The following is an 18,147-nucleotide window of genomic DNA, read 5'->3' as shown; positions in this document are numbered from 1 at the left end:
CGTTACCAAATAAAGTGTTCAAGATGCTTTTTTGCAAATATCAAATTCCTTGCTTAACATGCATTAGTACATCTAACTTTTTTGTATTGTATACATTGTATCCTCTTACATTTAATAATTTTTCCATTAGATAATTACAATTAAAGCAAGAAAAAGGATAACAAAGGTACGGTGACTTCTACTCCTTGTCAAGATGACGGACAATGACGAAGTTAAAAATTTGAAAAATTCTATTTATCTAGATCAGGGCAAACACGGACCTTTGCAAACAACAGATGTGGGACCAAGTGCAATGGAGAAGTAAGCATCCCTTGACAACCAGTCACTACCGCCGTGAACCGTTTATATGGATCAGGTAGACGAAGTAATTCGTAGACAAATCAGTGGGTAAACAGAGAGCTCGTGGTTTGTTTAAACGATTTCAGCTTTTCAATCGTTGTCTCCTAATATACAGTATAAGTCCAGTATCATCTGTATATGGTGTTTATGCTTCCCAGTTGATTGGATGCGCAAGAGCATATCCTGAGTTTCATCAATGTTTTACCGAGGCAGGTTGTTGTAAGTTGATATTACAGGGCTTTGGACAATCTTGATATAATAACTTTGTCTACAATTACAACATATCTGGGTCATATTTTGACTGCCATTTCATACCAATTGTTAGGCCATTGTTACTACTTAGTATACTAATTCTAACTCAGATCATTCTGTTTACTTGGTCAGAGCAAATCGTTCAGTCGAATTTGTCTATAAAAAATGTAACTCGACAGTCGTTCTAAGAACATTTCCTATTTTCATTTCACTTTGTAGTACTACTATGTCGGTATAATACAGTAATATCAGTTGAAAATGTAACCAAAGAATAAATAGTTTGTACACTTTATACAGATCCTAGAAATTTTTAGTGAAAGACTGATTAACCATACAGATCGCAGAGATCCTAAAAGACTGAGAAATTTCACATATTTACACCAAGGACTCAACAGTGAACTATTGATTTGTGTAATCCTCTGTTTACTCCACTGGCCTGTGATATTTTTCAACAAAAAAATAAGTTATTTTAGAGAAAATATCTGAAGACCAAACGAAAAAAAGGTTTCAGAAACTCATAACAAGGACAAAAGCAGTTGAAGACTGGCGCCTAGAATTGAAGCAAAAACGAGAAGTTAATCAAATGAAAACTAAAACGTGTCATTAATGACTAAACTACAAAAGAAAAAAAGTTTCTATGCAAATTAACAAGTTAAAATGCATAATGGTTTTACTATTATAAAGAGAAAGTTGAACTTATTGATTATTACTTACTTTGTACCTACGACATAATATATCCACTACTATGGCGTCATTGTGCTTTAATACACATGATTATAAAGAACATCAACGAACAAGATACAGCACTAAGGCATTATACCACAATTTATTTAACAGGAAAAAGGTATAATAAGAGGAGGGATACTCCAAGGATTGATGGTATTGCTGCACAAATATCAACAATTCATTGTTTAGTTATTATTTGTAAAGTTTTAAGTTGAAAGATGCGTAAAAATGCAGTCTGGTACAAGTTTCCTCAAATTTTGACCAAATGAGAGAGTACATAGGATTTGTGCAACAATTTTATTAATCTATAGAATTTTTTTTCTTCGCAATTTACAATTTTTAGTAAAAATATTTACAATTGTAAATGTTGTCATTATATAACACTATTTAAAAGGGCGTTTTACACCTGTGTATAAACAGGTTCGTCATGTGATCATTAATTAAATGTTTAGTCATAAACAATCTACGTTATTTCATCGTGACACCAAAAGTGATTGACGTGTTCAACACGGTTGACGTTTGAAAATTGATAATAAATCATTTTTGGATTTAAAACTAAAGTACCAAACTATTTGTAATAAATTAGTCACAAATGTAAATATAAGTAATAAGGTATCACTTGATCACATCTATCATAAAGCCCTTCGGGCTTTATGGGATTTGATCGCATGACCAAGCCGCATTTAGAACGCGATAAAAGTTTATAAATGATGCCTTATTTCTTAATTAAATACGATATGCTCTTGCACCGAAGCTGTTTTTTTTATGTATTATTACTTCTAGTAGTTAAGAACAAAATCATAATATGACGTCATAATGAGTACTGGCTATAACATGTCGAAGGTACTAAGTATGTATAAGAAAATGAATTAAAACTTTCTACTTGAAATAGATTTACCTCTTATGATTTTTTATTAGCTCATTCGCATAGAAACACCTATAATTAGCCTTAACTCATATGCGTAAATTAATGACTCCCCGGGGTCAGCCCCAATCCGAGAATTAGAAATGAAAATCATTCTGTCCCGCCCCATATTCTCAATTTTTTTTGTCAAGTAAAAGTAATGGTGTATGTGTACATATAAATGAACAACCTGGGAAAATGTCAGAGGAGTTCAGGGAACCAGTTTTGTTTTGTTTTTTTTTTTTTTTTTTTTTTTTTTTTGTATTAAGATGGTCTTTTTACCCCCATTTGGTCCCCAGTCTGAATATTACAATTCCGAAACCTTATTGCACTTCTACATTACCCCACAAGTATGATTTGGCTACTGCAAAATCTTCGAGAGGAATTTTCAGGGAACTGCTTTGTAGAAAAACGTCATATTTTTAGCCCCCAAATGCCTCCAGGTTTAAAATCAAGATTCCGAAACATTGAACATCCACAGGGCACTCTCAATTTCAAAAATATGAGCTATTGTGAAAAATGTAAGATGAGTTCATGGAACCAGGAATTTATATTTAAAAAAAAACCTAATTTTTTAATCCTCTTTAGCACCCCCCCCCCCCCCGAATTAAAATCGAAATTCCGTAACCTTATTGCACATCTACAGGACACCACCGATCACATTCATTTGGCTACTGTAAAAAATGTAGGAGGAGTTCAGGGAAACCAGGCAAACGTCGGGGTTTTTTTTTACTCCCCAATCGCAACCAGAATGAAAATCTAAATTGCGAAACCTTATTGCACATCTACAGGACACTCGCAATAATTTTCCAAAATATGATTCGGGTACTACGAAAAATGTAAGAGGAGTTCAGAGAATCAGGTTTATGTAGAAAATCATCATTCTTGACCCCCAAATGGACGTAGGGTGAAATGAATATTTCAAAATTTTTATGAATGTGCAAGGACACCACCAATCATATTTTTAAAAAATGTTGGCCGCTGCTTAAATCATGTAGGAGAAGTTTGAGAAAGAAGATAGAGTGACAGACAGCCGAACAGACAAGGATAACAACAATATACATTGTTTAGGAAAGGCGGGTATAGCAATCCCATCCTACTAATTAAAAGGCTTTCAAAGCAGAAAACCTCTTTACCTACTTTGCTTACCATTTTACACACAGTTGGAGTCATATGTTAGTTATTGACAAGTTGATGAAACAAGAATATCAACAGTCTCGTTTGAAGTCATCATTTCGTAAGTTCTATGGTCGATACAATGACCTTGTCAGCAAATACAATCTATCATTAAGTCATATGCTGACTGACGTTTTTCATACTAATTGTTAAGCCATTATTTACACACTGGATTTTCGACGGATTTTTCCGTTATTTCCCAAACATGACAAGGAGCACACTGCGGGTGTGACGGGTTGGCAGGGAATGCTCACTCCTCCATGGCATCTGATCCCACCTATGATGTTTTGGGAGGTCCGTGTTTGCTCTCCACCCAATTTGTATTGTTTAAATGGATTTTGAGCTTGAATACTGTTCGTTATCTCCATAATTTATCCTTAAAGGGTTTCTAGAAGGATGGACAGTTTTCACTATATATTGCTATAGGACTTTTGCGAGAAGCGCTGACTTTTTCAATCGACGGCTTACTTTTACACTGGCACAATATACATGTACGGAAGCTCTTTTGTGATATAAATATTAAGCTTAACAGTTAATGAAACGATAATAATGGGCCATTTCAAAGAACATATTAAGGACATACGCAACGTAGTTTGAACTTTATTGTATTTTTCCCTGGAGTTGAAGAGTTCCAATACTTAAAGGAACTGTGTGCTACATTTTAATGTCTATATATGCTGTTGTACACTTCTTCTGAAACAAGTTTGGATAAACAAAACATCTAGAATATATGTTTAGTAATTTTTGTATATTTTTCTTTGAATTATACAAGAATTTTCATCAATTGATATCTTTTCAAAACCCCTGGTAATGCAGGCTGATTTTTTGTCTACGAACATCTGATGACAGTATTATCTTAAATTAAGAATATCTTGAAAAATTATCAGTAGGTAAGGTACGTTGCGTATGTCCTTAAGTTGTTTAGGAAGAGAAAGGCAACCACTCTACCCTCAACCCCCTCCCTTCCCACATTGACCAACCCTTGCTAAGTTTTCCTTCCGGAATGTTTTTTCTTCCTTATTTGGTTCCTTCAGCAAATGAGATTGAAAGGAGATTTACCCCTCATGAATTAGTTAATTTAAGTTATGTAAATCTGCCTCTCATCATCTCTTGCGTTGATTTGCATACCTGTAAATCATTTTAGTGCCCCTAACACCCTACTTATAACCACTATTGTTTTCTTGTCTATTATCAATTCCGTACATAAGGCAGGTTTAAATATGAAAGTAGGTCGTCGACTGTAAAAGTCAGTACTTCTCGCAAACGTCCATTAGTCAATCACACTTTTTGTTTCAGCTCTCTATATTGATCTGGTAAAAGGAGTCATCCGTAGTCAAATTGGTATATACCAATGCAAACAACGCATTATTATAACAACGCTTGGTGTGCAAATTTCTATAGGACGTCATTCTTCTTCATTTCAAGAAATGTCATTATCTGCGCAGTTATGGGACAGGTAAACATACGAAAAAGATAAGAAATCTAAGGTGAAAGAGTCTCAAAGAAATCTCACTGAAATGGCACAACTGCATTTTGTAGTTATTGCACTGTTGATGCATGTTGTTTTGTTTTGTTGTGTCAACGGAAAGAATTATGATTCAGATTGGAGGTCAGTCGTTAATATATTAAACGAACTACAAAACACGGTAAACATTCAAAAGGAACGCATATCCCTGTTAGAAAAGCAAAAGGACATGCCAAGAATGGAATCATTTCAAGAACTACAGAGGACAGTCATTATTCAAAATAAACGCATTTCTTATTTGGAGAGTCGAGTCCATGACTTAGAAGAGACCATCATCAGCCAATCCAAAGAATCTATATCTCTAGGAAAGATCACAACTCATAAGCAATCTAAAATGCCTGTATACCAACGAAAACATCATCAACGTCCTGGAATCAGTTTTAATTTTCTTAGATCTCCGCACGTTTTCCAAGGGAAAGAGGAAACATCTTCAAAAACATTTGCATCAAGTTTTACAAAAGAAACTAAGAAGTGTGAAAAATTAATAAGGAGAGGTATCAATTGTTGGTCTTATTCTTGTTAGGAAACATCACCAGTATATGAAATACTGATAAATTTTGCATGAGCAAAAACAAAGCTCTTTCTGATTAACATATAGAATTGATTGCCTTTTTTAAAATGTTGTTAGATTTTTAAAAAAAAAGTCTGGTTCCTCAATATTCAAAGTACGTAATTACACCGTAGGCTTTGTTATTGTTTTAGGAAGACTTCTTGCTCCGTTAACAACACCTTCAACATCTCCAAACAATACCGTGGCATTCTATGCGTACTTGTCTAAAACAATCCCTGCTTTCGTCAGTCACCATATCATTACTTTTGATATAATGATAACAAATGCTGGCAACGGATATCATCCTCATACAGGCATATTTATTGCACCCCAGTCAGGAATTTACGTTTTTGCATGGACAATAAGAATGTATGGGTTTTCTTTTCACACAACGGAGTTGGTAGTCAACAGCAATGTTGTTGGAGCCATATATCTAAATCCTTCCTCAAATATTGATGGCAGTGTTTCCAATGTTGTTGTTGTATATGTTAACAAAGGAGATGATGTTTATATAAGAACAGGGGAAGACCGGAACTCAGGAGACATAGTAAGTCATCCCTGGGGCCTATCGTCCTTTGCTGGTTGGATGTTGCCATAGTTCAGCCAATTTAATTCTGATTTTGAGTTGTCCTATTACAAGTCCTGATATTTTTCATTCAATTAAGTGCAATTTCTTAATCCTTATCAAAAGTATTTAATTATAAATTAATAATTTATGCAATTTTATTGTGGTATTAAAAGGTTCAAGATTTAGTTCATTAGTTTTATTAAAGAATAGAATTGCAAAAAAAAAATTGTTTCCCTTTTTATTCTTTCAATACCACAATTTGATTTCCTTTTGACTGTCGTCCTGTACATGCCACTTTCTAAAACATAATGGTTAAGACATATGAAATGTAAATGAACTGTTTGAGCCATTCTGACGCCACTAATTCAAAACCATCATGCAGCTTTCCAACATTATACATTGCAGATAACGCTTTGGGCTTTTCGTTGCATAAAGTGAGATTTTAAATAAATAGTTTAAGGGTCAGTTTCTTGTCATGTGACACTTGAGTTTAAAATGTCACTGTATATCTGTGATCCTGGTTCAATCTGAGCACCACAGGTAGGGCATGAGGGACCTGCAACGGTAAAAAAAATCATATCAAGTTGTGGGGAATAAGGCAAGGGTTTTTGAAAAGGTGCAAAAATGTGCATTTTGAGCATGCTTTCGGAACAATTTATAATGCACTTATTATAAAGTCAAATACCCATAATTTTTTAACATAAACAAATGTGCTTAAAAAAATGGTTTAATTATTGAAAAACTCAAAACAAAAACTATATAAAACTTCAAAGAAATTAACTTGAGGGAAACAATTCCATGAATCAAGCATTCTTTCAAACAAGCCAGAACTACAGACATACCTGTTGTTTTGACAGAGATTAAGCTGGCCTTTGACGTAGATTTGGGTAAAAGTTTGGGCTGATCATCTGTAAAGGATTCCAGTAATTCGTTGCGTATCAGTTTGGGTTTGTTTGGTGTCAGGTTGTTTTTCTTCATATATTGAATGATCTGTGTAGATAGAGCTGCCATTGCTTCTTTTGCCTAAAGATGATCAAAATGTATTATTTAAATATAGTTATGTAGATTTATATCATCATACCTCTTACCATTATGACAAGTCATAATTACAATTAAGGCTCATCATTCCGCTGTTCACTTGTATAAAATTTTGTTTTAATGCTTATGATTTTTCAAAAGGAAATCTCATTCATGATTTAACAATACAAACTTTCAGCATACTTTGTTGGACAAAATTTGACCAAAATGGCCTTTTACTTTGGAAATTTTATAAAGGAATAATAGAGAGAGAGAGAGAGAGAGAGTTATCTCTCTTATCAGTTGGTCAATGAACCTTAACAGACATTGCAAGTGGATAGCAATATATTGGTTCCTACCAGCACTGCATTGCCTCCAGTGCTGATATTTTCTTTGTGAAAAGCTATAAAATATGTGTTAGTCCGTACTGCGACTTCCCCTGTCTTCCTGTTCTGCAGAGGCGTGTCTCTATCAACATGGAATTGTTCCTGCAGTGAAAAAATACGTGACGGTCTTTGTAGATTTGGATTAAAAAAAAAACGTTTCCTTTACAAGTATATGGTATAATTGTTGATGTATGAAGTAATTCAATATCAAAAGTATGCAATCCAGTATAATACTAGTACAACTGATAAATTGGCACATACCATAAGGCTAAAATCTGCTGGTCCAACACCAATAAAAATTACAGAAAGGGGGAGATGACTGATGGCAATCAACTTTCGGAGGGTCCGTTTGATATCATTGATTACGCCATCCTGTTATGAATAAAGAATAGCAATTTGAATTAAATGTGAAGAAAGTGATAATGCTCAAACGTCCATTAAAACAATATTAATGGTATGCAATTACTAAAAACAGAGGTGGGATCAGGTGCCATGGAGGAGTAAGCATCCCTTTGTGACAGATTTCTATACTTACAGTGGTCACCATTGACACAGTTTACATCTGTTTGTTTTGCGAGAGATTTCCTACACTTACAGTGATGACCATTAACACAGTGTAGATCTGTTTATTTTGTCACAGATTTCCCTATACTTACAGTGATGACCATTAACACAGTGTAGATTTGTTTGTTTTGTGACATATTTTGAGATTCTGCTAAAGATGCTGCCTTTTCTAACATTGGAGCCAGCTGAGTTGGACCAGAAAAATGTAGCAACGGCAAAGCTCCCTCATATTGACTGATGGCATTCTGTTTAAAAAAAAGATTTTGTCACAAAAAATCCGAATTTGTAAGTGGACGAGTTTTTATTTAACTTATAGGCTTGTACCCATCCCTATAAAATTATTTTTCCATATATTTTGGAATCTCTGTAGCAATAACAATGATTGAGTTGCACATGAAATAATCAGGTACATGTAATTTATTCGAAAATATATATTTGCTGAATGCAACATTCTGAAAGATTTGATGTTTTTTTCCGATGTTTTGAATAGTTTTATTGCTTAGTATAAAGCTTGGTACATACAGAGCCTGACATATGTTAAAAAAATTATGAATTTGCCTGAAAAGAGAGCAGAGATGGGTAAATTCCTATTATCAAGTATTAACAATTGACTTTAATTATGCATTAACTATATTCAATCAATGGTGCTTTTAAATAACAAATTCAAGCTAGTGTAGGCACCATCTATAAATGCTGTAAATCAATGAATACCTTTATTCCTTTGACAAATACATCTTCACAAAGGGGGAAGCAGTGAGAGACTTCCTGCTTATTTTTCCAGTTTGCACCGAATCCAAAAAGGGCAATTTGTTGCTCTATATTGTACTGACATATCATTGCACCTAGTGTATCCATAGCATCCATATATTGATTTTCCTGAATCCAAATACAAAGCCAGTTTAGATATGGTATTGCAATGTTGGCACATAGATGATATATGATATATGTAATGAATCAATTTTGATATACACATATATATAAAATATGGATATAAACATAATATATATTTAACAACAAAAAGAGAACAATATGTCGTATACTCGGTCACCATTAAGCTTTTATTGTCATTTGTTCAGCCAAAAACAAAAGAATTTACCCTTGCATTGCTGAGACTGTGAAGGGATAAATCGTCTTCTATTGCACCATTTGAAGCCTGAAATATATTGAAATAATTCTAGATTCTATGTACGGTATATCATCAAAATATTAATTAATAAAATGTAAAAGATTCAATGATAAATGTTTCTAAATTATTAAATTAATGACAGAGAAGAAAAACTCACGGTAAAATCTATTGCAACTACAGGTTGTATTTGGAGTCCTCCTCTTATGAAGTCAAACAGTGAGTATTGCATATCTATTCTAAAGATACAAACGAGATAGCATTAAAAACAAACATATCATCTTCAAGGGGGATAGTACAATCACTTTGGTACCAGAAAAGGACATTATGTTCATTGGTTAATGCTCTTGTTACTTGGTTAAGTTATTGATCTTAACGACCTTGTATAAGTAGTTGTAAGGTTAACTTAAATGTTATGGACTGAAAGTAATGATGGGAAGCTCAGTTCAATCGAAATAACTAGATAAGTATACTTAAATATAACATTATAAGACAGTAATATTCACACGTAAGTAAAGCACGCTTATAACAAAGTGCGGGAGGCGGAAGATTTTGTTTCGTTATAAGTGTAATTTTTTATATCCGTTAAGTTCACAATACATGTATATTGTCAAACCATAGGGAATAAAAATCGCTTCGCTGTAAGAATCAATTCCTTATCAGCGTGTTCGCTATAAGCATGGCTGGATACTAGTAACTAGCAAATGTATCTACATGAATCAGACTGAGTTAAAAATGTTCAGGTGAGCATGTGCCCCATGGGCCTCTCATGTTAGTATTTCATATAATAAATTCATCATCAATCTGAAATTAAAGACTTTATTGATGCATTTCAGAAAGAGAGTTTTTGTGCATTTCAGGTCTCCATTTGACCTCCTAGATAAAAATAAACATTTCCAAACCTTATTGCACATAAACAGGACACCACCAATCATGTGGCTACTGATTATTTTAAATATACAGGCCCGTAGGAAGCAATTTCAGTTTGGGGGGACACAACCATACATTTTTAAGTTGACAGTTGAGGGGGCACTACCAAAAATTTCCTGACAAGAAAAAAAAAGGTCATCAGACGTTTTTATTGAGGGGGCACAAGCAAATAGTATCTATGTTTACTATAGTAATCTATATATCGGCAAAATTATTGGAAGACGGGTGGTACGCCTTTCTTTTAAAAGTATGGGTATAGTTACGTTAAATTTTGACAAAAACTACAATAAACCTAAGAAGACAAAGAAGGAATGAGATTAAGAAGGCTTAAGGAATCATGTAAATCTTGGATATGAACTAATTTAAGATAAAATCTTACTTGAACCGGAAGAAGCGTAAGGTCCCTGCTAGAGTGTTCTTCTTGTTCTTTGTTTCTTTTTTGGGACTTGATAAATAAACTTCGATAAAACTTCCATTCCTGTACATTGAAACTCAAAATGATTTATTTAGAAAAGGGTAAGATGGATGTGCATCAATGATATCTTCAAGATGATTTTGAAGGTAAAGTCTTAGTTCTTTTTTCTGTTCCTCAATATTTTTTCTTTCATCGGAGATTTTACAAATTTGTTTATTTCTTCTTTGATATTTGATTATTATGATTTATTAAAGCAAAAATAAAATGACATGAGAATAGGCATACATACCCGTCCTTCTGGCTCATTTCTCGGAGTGTTGTGTTGTTGCGTCCAACCAAGTGATAATCATTGCCACTGCCACACCAAAAAAAATTCATTTAATTTATCATACAGTAATTTAATTTATCATACAGTAATTATATTTCGAAAAATCTTAAACTTTTTCCCTTATATAACTTGTACTAATAGATGGAACCATTTATTAATGAAATTTTTTTCCCTAGTTTTGAAACTTAAAGAGTTCCAATTCAACTGCCAAGAAAGAGATCCCTATGGCATCGTAATTAGCTCTGGAATAATTGACAAATTTAAAAATATAAGAACATTATTATTATTACTGTATACAGGGAAATTTTCACTCCCCGTTTTATTTTCGCCCCTTTCACCCTCGTTGCATATGGGCGAACATCTCAGCGTCTGGGCGAATTCAAAACGGGGCAAAATTGTTTGAAAGTGTTAAAGGTCGAAAATAACCCTGTATAGAGTATTTCAAAAAATGAATCTTTGTTGATTTTTTTAAACATAGATTAAAAACGCTTGTTCTTTGTTGAAATGTTGAAATATTTCTTCTTCGGTGCTGTTTTTTCCCAGTTGAATGGATATAGGTATTATTTCCAATGGGTACGGAAGAAAACCCTTGATACAAACCAGTAATTACCATAAGTACCCCTCAAATACGTATTTGATATGACAAATTAAAAAAAAATATATGTAGTAATTTTTTATTACGTAAAACGAACATATAATAGTAAGATCAAAGACTCTATAGTACATTATGTTATAGAGAAGAAGTATTTCTCTTACCTGAAATGCCAAACAGAGAACTGAATTCCTCTATCCAAGTCACTATTGCACAAAGGTTGAAGATTAATCTCAAATGGTCGCCATCTGGACAAGTAATTACAGGGATTTAAACAAAATTGTATACTGATTGAAATATCAAGTATTACGAATTACCAAGTATTCTGTTTCAACCAGATATTTTATGTAGGTATGTTGTAAAATTGTAAATCATAAGAAAATACAGCACTAGAAAGAACTTGCTGGCAAAAATGAGTGCAAAAAATACCAAGGAACGTGCTCAAAGGATACAAACAATACAATTGACTATACATGTATATCCTCTACCTTGGTCTGGTTGACTTGTAGACGATTTCTGTCCGATACACCGGGTGGTAAGTTGAGCCTGTGGTACCATCGATACATCGCGATATTTGGAAATATGTGTCCGGCTGAAAGGAAAATATGCAGAGATTCAGTGATATGTCATGTGAGTACAAAGTCACAAAAATTTGGGAAAATGTGATTCTATTTAACCTTATTCAAATGTATAGTTTCGCTCAAAAGACTGCACTTCACTTAATTGTCTTTGAAAAATACATACGTACATATGTACAAGTTAAGATAGTTTGAAAATATAGTCAAGTAATGGTGAATTAATATTAGGAATATGGGAATATTTCCTTACCTTATTTAATGACAGAACACCTTTCTTGTCCAGTTTGTGACCTCCGACATGGATGGACACTTTATTCCGTGATTCCTTGATGACCTCTGTGGTTATACTGATCAACCCCCGACTTTTGGCATGCCCTGTAAAGATAACATAACTTACTTACATGTATATATATATATATATATATATATATATATATATATATATATATATATATATATATATATATATATATATATATATATATATATATATATATATATAACGCAGCGCATTGGTTGACAATTTTACCTTTATCAATCATATTTCTTTGAATATTTGTTAGTCTATTTTATTATTAAATGACTACTTCGATAATAAATGCAAGGTCAAAGTACTGACGGAATCTTTTAAAAAAATAAATTAAAAGGAATTTTATAGTTATAGTGCATTTATTCATAGACCAAGATCTTAATTGAATTGATATATATCTTCATACCTGCCATTGCAGTGTACCACAAACAGAAAAATGTATAAGGTTATTTATCTCTTAAATCTTTTTGGCTCTATTTAACTTTAAAAAAAAACAAATCACCTTTAAACCATTTTTTCAGCCTACCTTACATATACGTGTAATTGAAGATGTTGATCAAGTATATTGAATTTGTCACAGACGATAAATTTGGTTGTTAGTGGTTTAGTTATCAATTCTCTAAGTTCAATAAACTTCTGTAATTAATATTTTTCAACTTAAAACCAGATGTATGTAACAATTTGTCAAGATTTTCAAGGAAAATAACTTGGAAATTATGAGATAAGCATTTCTATGGTACGTACCGGGAATTCTGAGGTTTTTGTTGGTGGTTTTCATCAGCTTATTATCATCTATCAGATTATGAAGATTATCCTCCACAGATCCCACGTAGTCGTGATGCTTAAGATCCTGGGATCTGTAACAAAATATTACTTGATCGATTATAATTGTTATTGAGCATCACTTCAAAATTATTTCTGGCTTTATAAAATTCGACGTGTGTTCAATGTCGGTAAAGAAAATGAAGAAAGAATATCATGTTGCTTTACCTGCTATCAATGTCATACACTGAAAACATTAACTGTTGTGTCAAGCCAGGCTCAAACTCCAAAATGAAGCTTTTGACGAACTAAAACGCAAAGAATTATCAGGTCAGCTCAAAACTATCATCAAAATACATATAAATTATAGTTTATTATTAATATTTCATCTTACATGCTTAAATGATAATGTTAAAGATGCAACCTGCGTCTTGTATTATATATATTTCTCTAGTAAACTCGAAAGTCTTCATGACGTCATACATGTCTACCTGCGGATTGAGAGAGTTCCTGATAGCTTCCGTCCTGTCGTACTCTTTCCACTGTCCAAACTGTCGGACAAACAAAACACACATCGGATCAGATTTCGTGAAATCGTCTAGATCCGCCAAGTTGGTGCAGCTGATCATAATCTCTATCTTACTTCCGGCCAAGAGACCGAGTCCTGTGTTCAGCACCGTTGACATTTTTGATTTTACGAGTATATAAGTCCTGTCTCACATTGCTAGCATTTCATATTAATTCATTTTCTGCAAAGAGTGATGTTAGCTGTTAATATAACATAATAATTATGTATATGGTACATGTGAAATGACCTTTCAAATTTAAAAAGTTCAGATTTAAAAATATACTGTTTATCATGGGAAATTTAAAGACATAACTATAATGTGTAAATCTGATGCGAATGAGAATCCGGGGTTTCATTTATACTTGCTGAATAGAGGGAGTAACTATATAGAATAGAATAGAATAGAATTTATTACCAAATCAGGGCCCAATGGGCATAAACAATTAACATAAGATAACAGACAGAATACAACATATAATGAAGAGCAATTCTTCCATTTAGTACATTGGTGGTATTTTGAGTTATATAAAAGTAGTCTCGCCAAGACAGATATCGGTATTCCAGATACCCGTAGCCAATCGGACCTTTGTGCTTTTATATACACACAACCTGATAAATCCTGTGGCACCTTTAACTTCTTTCAAATAATCTTTTTTTTTTCTTTGTAAGAATTGATATCCCCAGGGTTCGTCAAAATATACTTTACTGCTAGAGAAAAATTTTAAATGTCCTTCATTCGATATATTTCCCAATAGATAATATTTGTGTGTCTAATTGAAAGTTCGATGTAATTACTTCAGAAGAGATCAATAAAATACGTATATACCGGTATCTCTATCCCATTTGGAAGCGGGGGACAATTTAATTAAAAACTGAAAGAAAGATTTTAATTTGTAATTATGGTCTTTAGAATGGTTTAATTGAAATAGGGACAAAGTGATTTGATGGATGGATACCTGTTTTGAATTTCGTGACAATTATATATTTCAGTCTATAATGTCCTAGGCTATTTCAGGACAAAAACTGGATGAATAAAATATGAAATGATAGTTCACGTTGATATATTAAAGGTTAACGAGTTAACTGATACCGTAATCACAGACGGGTCTATAGGAGTGAAAAAATCTGGAACGGAACGTAAAACAAAATACAATCAATCAATCAGTCAGACGGATGTTATCTTACTTGCGTGGAAAGGGCATATTATATAAACGCGTACGTTATCAATATCTTTAAATTCAATATGTGCATTATGAGAACGACTGTAAACATGGTAAATGCATGTCATTTATAATTTAAACACTGGGGAGTTGATAACGGTCATAGAGGTAATTTATATGGGATCAGTCCGACAAATCTCACGTTATTAAATCCAAAACTTAAATAAATATTAACGGTCTTCAACAAATAGAGTATAGTCTGTTGCATTTTTATGGCTTTCAATTTGAAATGTGATCTGATGATATATCGTGAGTCTTCTTTTTTTTAAATGTTAAGGATAAATTGTCAATCAGAGCTACTGATAGGCTATGCTTATATGTTGCGTCCATTTTATTCTCAATTAATATATATCAAAGAAACATACACAGATTATTATGTAAACTTATATGTGTAGTTTATGGTTGTTTAGAATCGGGTCAATACAGGAATTATCATGTTTAAAATATATTTTTGAACAGGTGTGAAAGAAAATCTCAGTAAATCTTCTAAAGATCATAAAACTTCATACATGTAGTTTACAACTTTAAAAATAGAATTTTTTTAACTTACCGGTGAGAAGGGCACATTTCAATCCAAACGGAATGTGAAAATCATGTGAATCAGATGGCATTAAAACATATATCCCGAAATGTGCGTTTGTTTGTTTATGTTTTGTATCGCCAGGACCATTTAAATACCGGTCGCTTACACCTGTCTCGCTGAGATTCTTTTTTATGTCAGAACGTAATCACTGGGTCATTGAACAGGTCTACATGTGTCGTCCTCGATCGATCTTCAGATTGATCGATTTTTGGAGGGTACATGCGACAGTTTTTTTCAATCACTATTTAGACAATTTACTGTAACTTTTAAATCGAAACAAACCACGTTGCAACTCGATACTGACTATGGGATTATAAGTATGTATGTGAAATTGTGTAGTTTAAAGTGTCGGGCTAATAAAGTTAATAGGATTTAGAGTTAAGCTAGTCTTCGTGTTCGCAATGCATGGGTGGACTCTGTGTATATTTCGCAAATATAATTGATGATAATTTTAAGGAGGAATGTTACACCAAAATTTTATTTGATAAATCTTAAGTCATCTCAGATGAAATGTGGTTTGAACTGTCAACACTGAAAGACCAATATTAGCTCTAAATTATTTTATTTGATTTTTTTTCAGAGAAAATGTAAAAATAGTTTTATTTGCAATAGAGTTTATACGTCATTAATAAGACCACAACTTGAATATGCTTCTGTGGTGTGGGGCTGCTGTCAAAACAATGATAACGATAAACTAGAAAAATTGCAACTTTATGCTGCACGAATTGTCACAAGTTTAACAACTATAGCCTCTAAAGATTCACTTCACTTCGGAACGGGATGGGAACCACTTAGTTGTAGAAGACAGGCAACAAGATTTAAGACATTTTTTTTTAAAAATGCATAATAATTTAGTACCAGATTATCTAATGGACATACTTCCAAATATGCGATGCAATACATCTAGCTATTCTACTAGAAATTCTGAAAATTATGATATTCCAAAATGTAGATTACAGACTTATAAGTCATCGTTTATTCCTACTGTAGTTAATGAATGGATCTCATTACCACTTGAAAATAGAAACTTACAATTGTTGTCAAATTTTAAATCTAAAATAAGTATTAAAAAATCTACCCCACCATCATACTTTGAATATGGTAACAGGCGACTGAATGTTCTCCAGACCAGACTTCGACATAATTGTGCATTAAATATTGACCTCTACAGAAGTAATTTAATCTCAAGTCCTTTATGCTCATGTGGCAAAAAAGAAGATTCGTATCATTATTTTTCTATATGTCCAAAGTATAAAGAAGCCAGAAAGGAATTTCTTGATAAATTTTTATTATTTGATAAAATTCACATTTTAGGTACACATGTTTTATTATGGGGGATAGATTCATCGAGTGCTGTGGAGAATGAACGTCTTTTCTGTATTGTTCAAACATTTATTAAACATTCTGGCAGATTCACATGTTAGTATTAGTATTATTATAAATATATTTATTTATATATACACGTATATACAAAATTATATGTATGATTTTTTAAAATGCATTGATTTGTAAATTTTACTAATATTGAATATTGTGAATGTACATATTTAACTGTGACCTAATTTAATTTAATTTAATTTTTGTAATTTACATGTAGGGAGAGGGCGTAATAAGTTTTTAGAACTTGTGCTCAATCCCTTTGTAATTAGAAACTACAATAAAATATGTTCAAACCAAACCAGAGTTTAAAATTTGCCGTTAATAAATGCATAATTTAAATAGTTCAATAAAAGTTACATAGGCATTTTAATTTTTTTAAAATAAAAAAAAATATTTAAGATGATAAAAAAATTATTTGGTAATATTTCTTTAATCCATGGACATTTTTTTTAAAGAGACGAGTCACATCTAAGAAAGATATGTAAGACAATCATATTTTGAAGAAAGAGATGAAATTGTTAAATTTTAAAAAAAAAATGCTAATTTTCAAATTTCAATTAATTGCAATTAAGATAAAGATAAACCCAATCAAAATCAATTATACAATATTAAAAATCATGCATTTGCCGCTATAGCTGAGAAATCCTGTTGATTGCATGTTCATTTAATTAACTGCCATTGTTTTGCACCGTCGAACGCTATTTCAAATCAATGGAATTAATACAGGGTCATAATCCGGCAAAAGACCATTTAATTGAGGTGGGGGGGGGGTGTCCAAAGCTTTTTATTTTTATTTAGTTTCATTCGTATTGTTTACAATGGAAACTGAATGTCAATGTAGACAAAACAAAAATTATGATTTTTTCGAAAGGTCCATCTGTAAAAAATGTATTCTACTACAATAATTCTGTTATTGAAATTGTGAATGAATTTAAATACCTAGGTATACTATTTTCCCGATCCGGTTCATTTTGTAAGGCTAAAAAACATTTATGTGAGCAAGCTCAAAAAGCCATGTATGGTGCTATACGAAAAATTAGACAATTTAATTTACCAGTAGATTGCCAGCTTGATTTGTTCGATAAAGTTGTCACACCAGTACTTTTGTATGGATGTGAGATTTGGGGTTTTGAGAACATTGAAATAATTGAACGCGTCCATCTCAAGTTTTTGAAATATATTTTTAATCTGAAAAGTAGTACTCCTAGTTATATGGTTTATGGCGAAACGGGTCGATTCCCTTTGTATATAACGGTGTACATGTATATAAGAATGATATCACATTGGGCAAAATTACTGGTAAGCCCTGAAAATAAGATTGTTTATGTTACATATAAGAATTTATTTGAAC

General features: G+C 32.5%; 1 protein-coding gene across 1 annotated transcript; it reads right to left on the bottom strand.

Moving 5' to 3' along the window:
- Positions 1-6,265: 6,265 nt before the first annotated feature.
- Positions 6,266-13,775, bottom strand: LOC133186027 (copine-3-like). The gene is made up of 16 exons (XM_061321306.1): positions 13,537-13,775; positions 13,274-13,353; positions 13,028-13,140; positions 12,224-12,348; positions 11,884-11,987; positions 11,560-11,643; positions 10,765-10,830; positions 10,440-10,538; positions 9,291-9,369; positions 9,104-9,160; positions 8,719-8,883; positions 8,100-8,252; positions 7,705-7,815; positions 7,417-7,545; positions 6,883-7,063; positions 6,266-6,596 (listed from the first exon to the last, which is right to left on the bottom strand). The coding sequence occupies exons 1-16, from the start codon at positions 13,729-13,731 to the stop codon at positions 6,514-6,516; spliced, it is 1,824 nt and encodes a 607-aa protein (XP_061177290.1). The 5' UTR covers positions 13,732-13,775; the 3' UTR covers positions 6,266-6,513.
- Between the last annotated feature and the right edge of the window lie 4,372 nt (positions 13,776-18,147).

The sequence above is a fragment of the Saccostrea echinata genome, unplaced genomic scaffold, assembly GCF_033153115.1.
Source record: "Saccostrea echinata isolate AGI-Se365-2 ecotype Australia unplaced genomic scaffold, CSIRO_AGI_Sech_v1 ptg000012l, whole genome shotgun sequence".
Lineage (NCBI taxonomy): Eukaryota > Metazoa > Mollusca > Bivalvia > Ostreida > Ostreidae > Saccostrea > Saccostrea echinata.
Note: the sequence above shows the minus strand (reverse complement) of the source record. Positions and strands in the feature narration are given on the sequence as shown.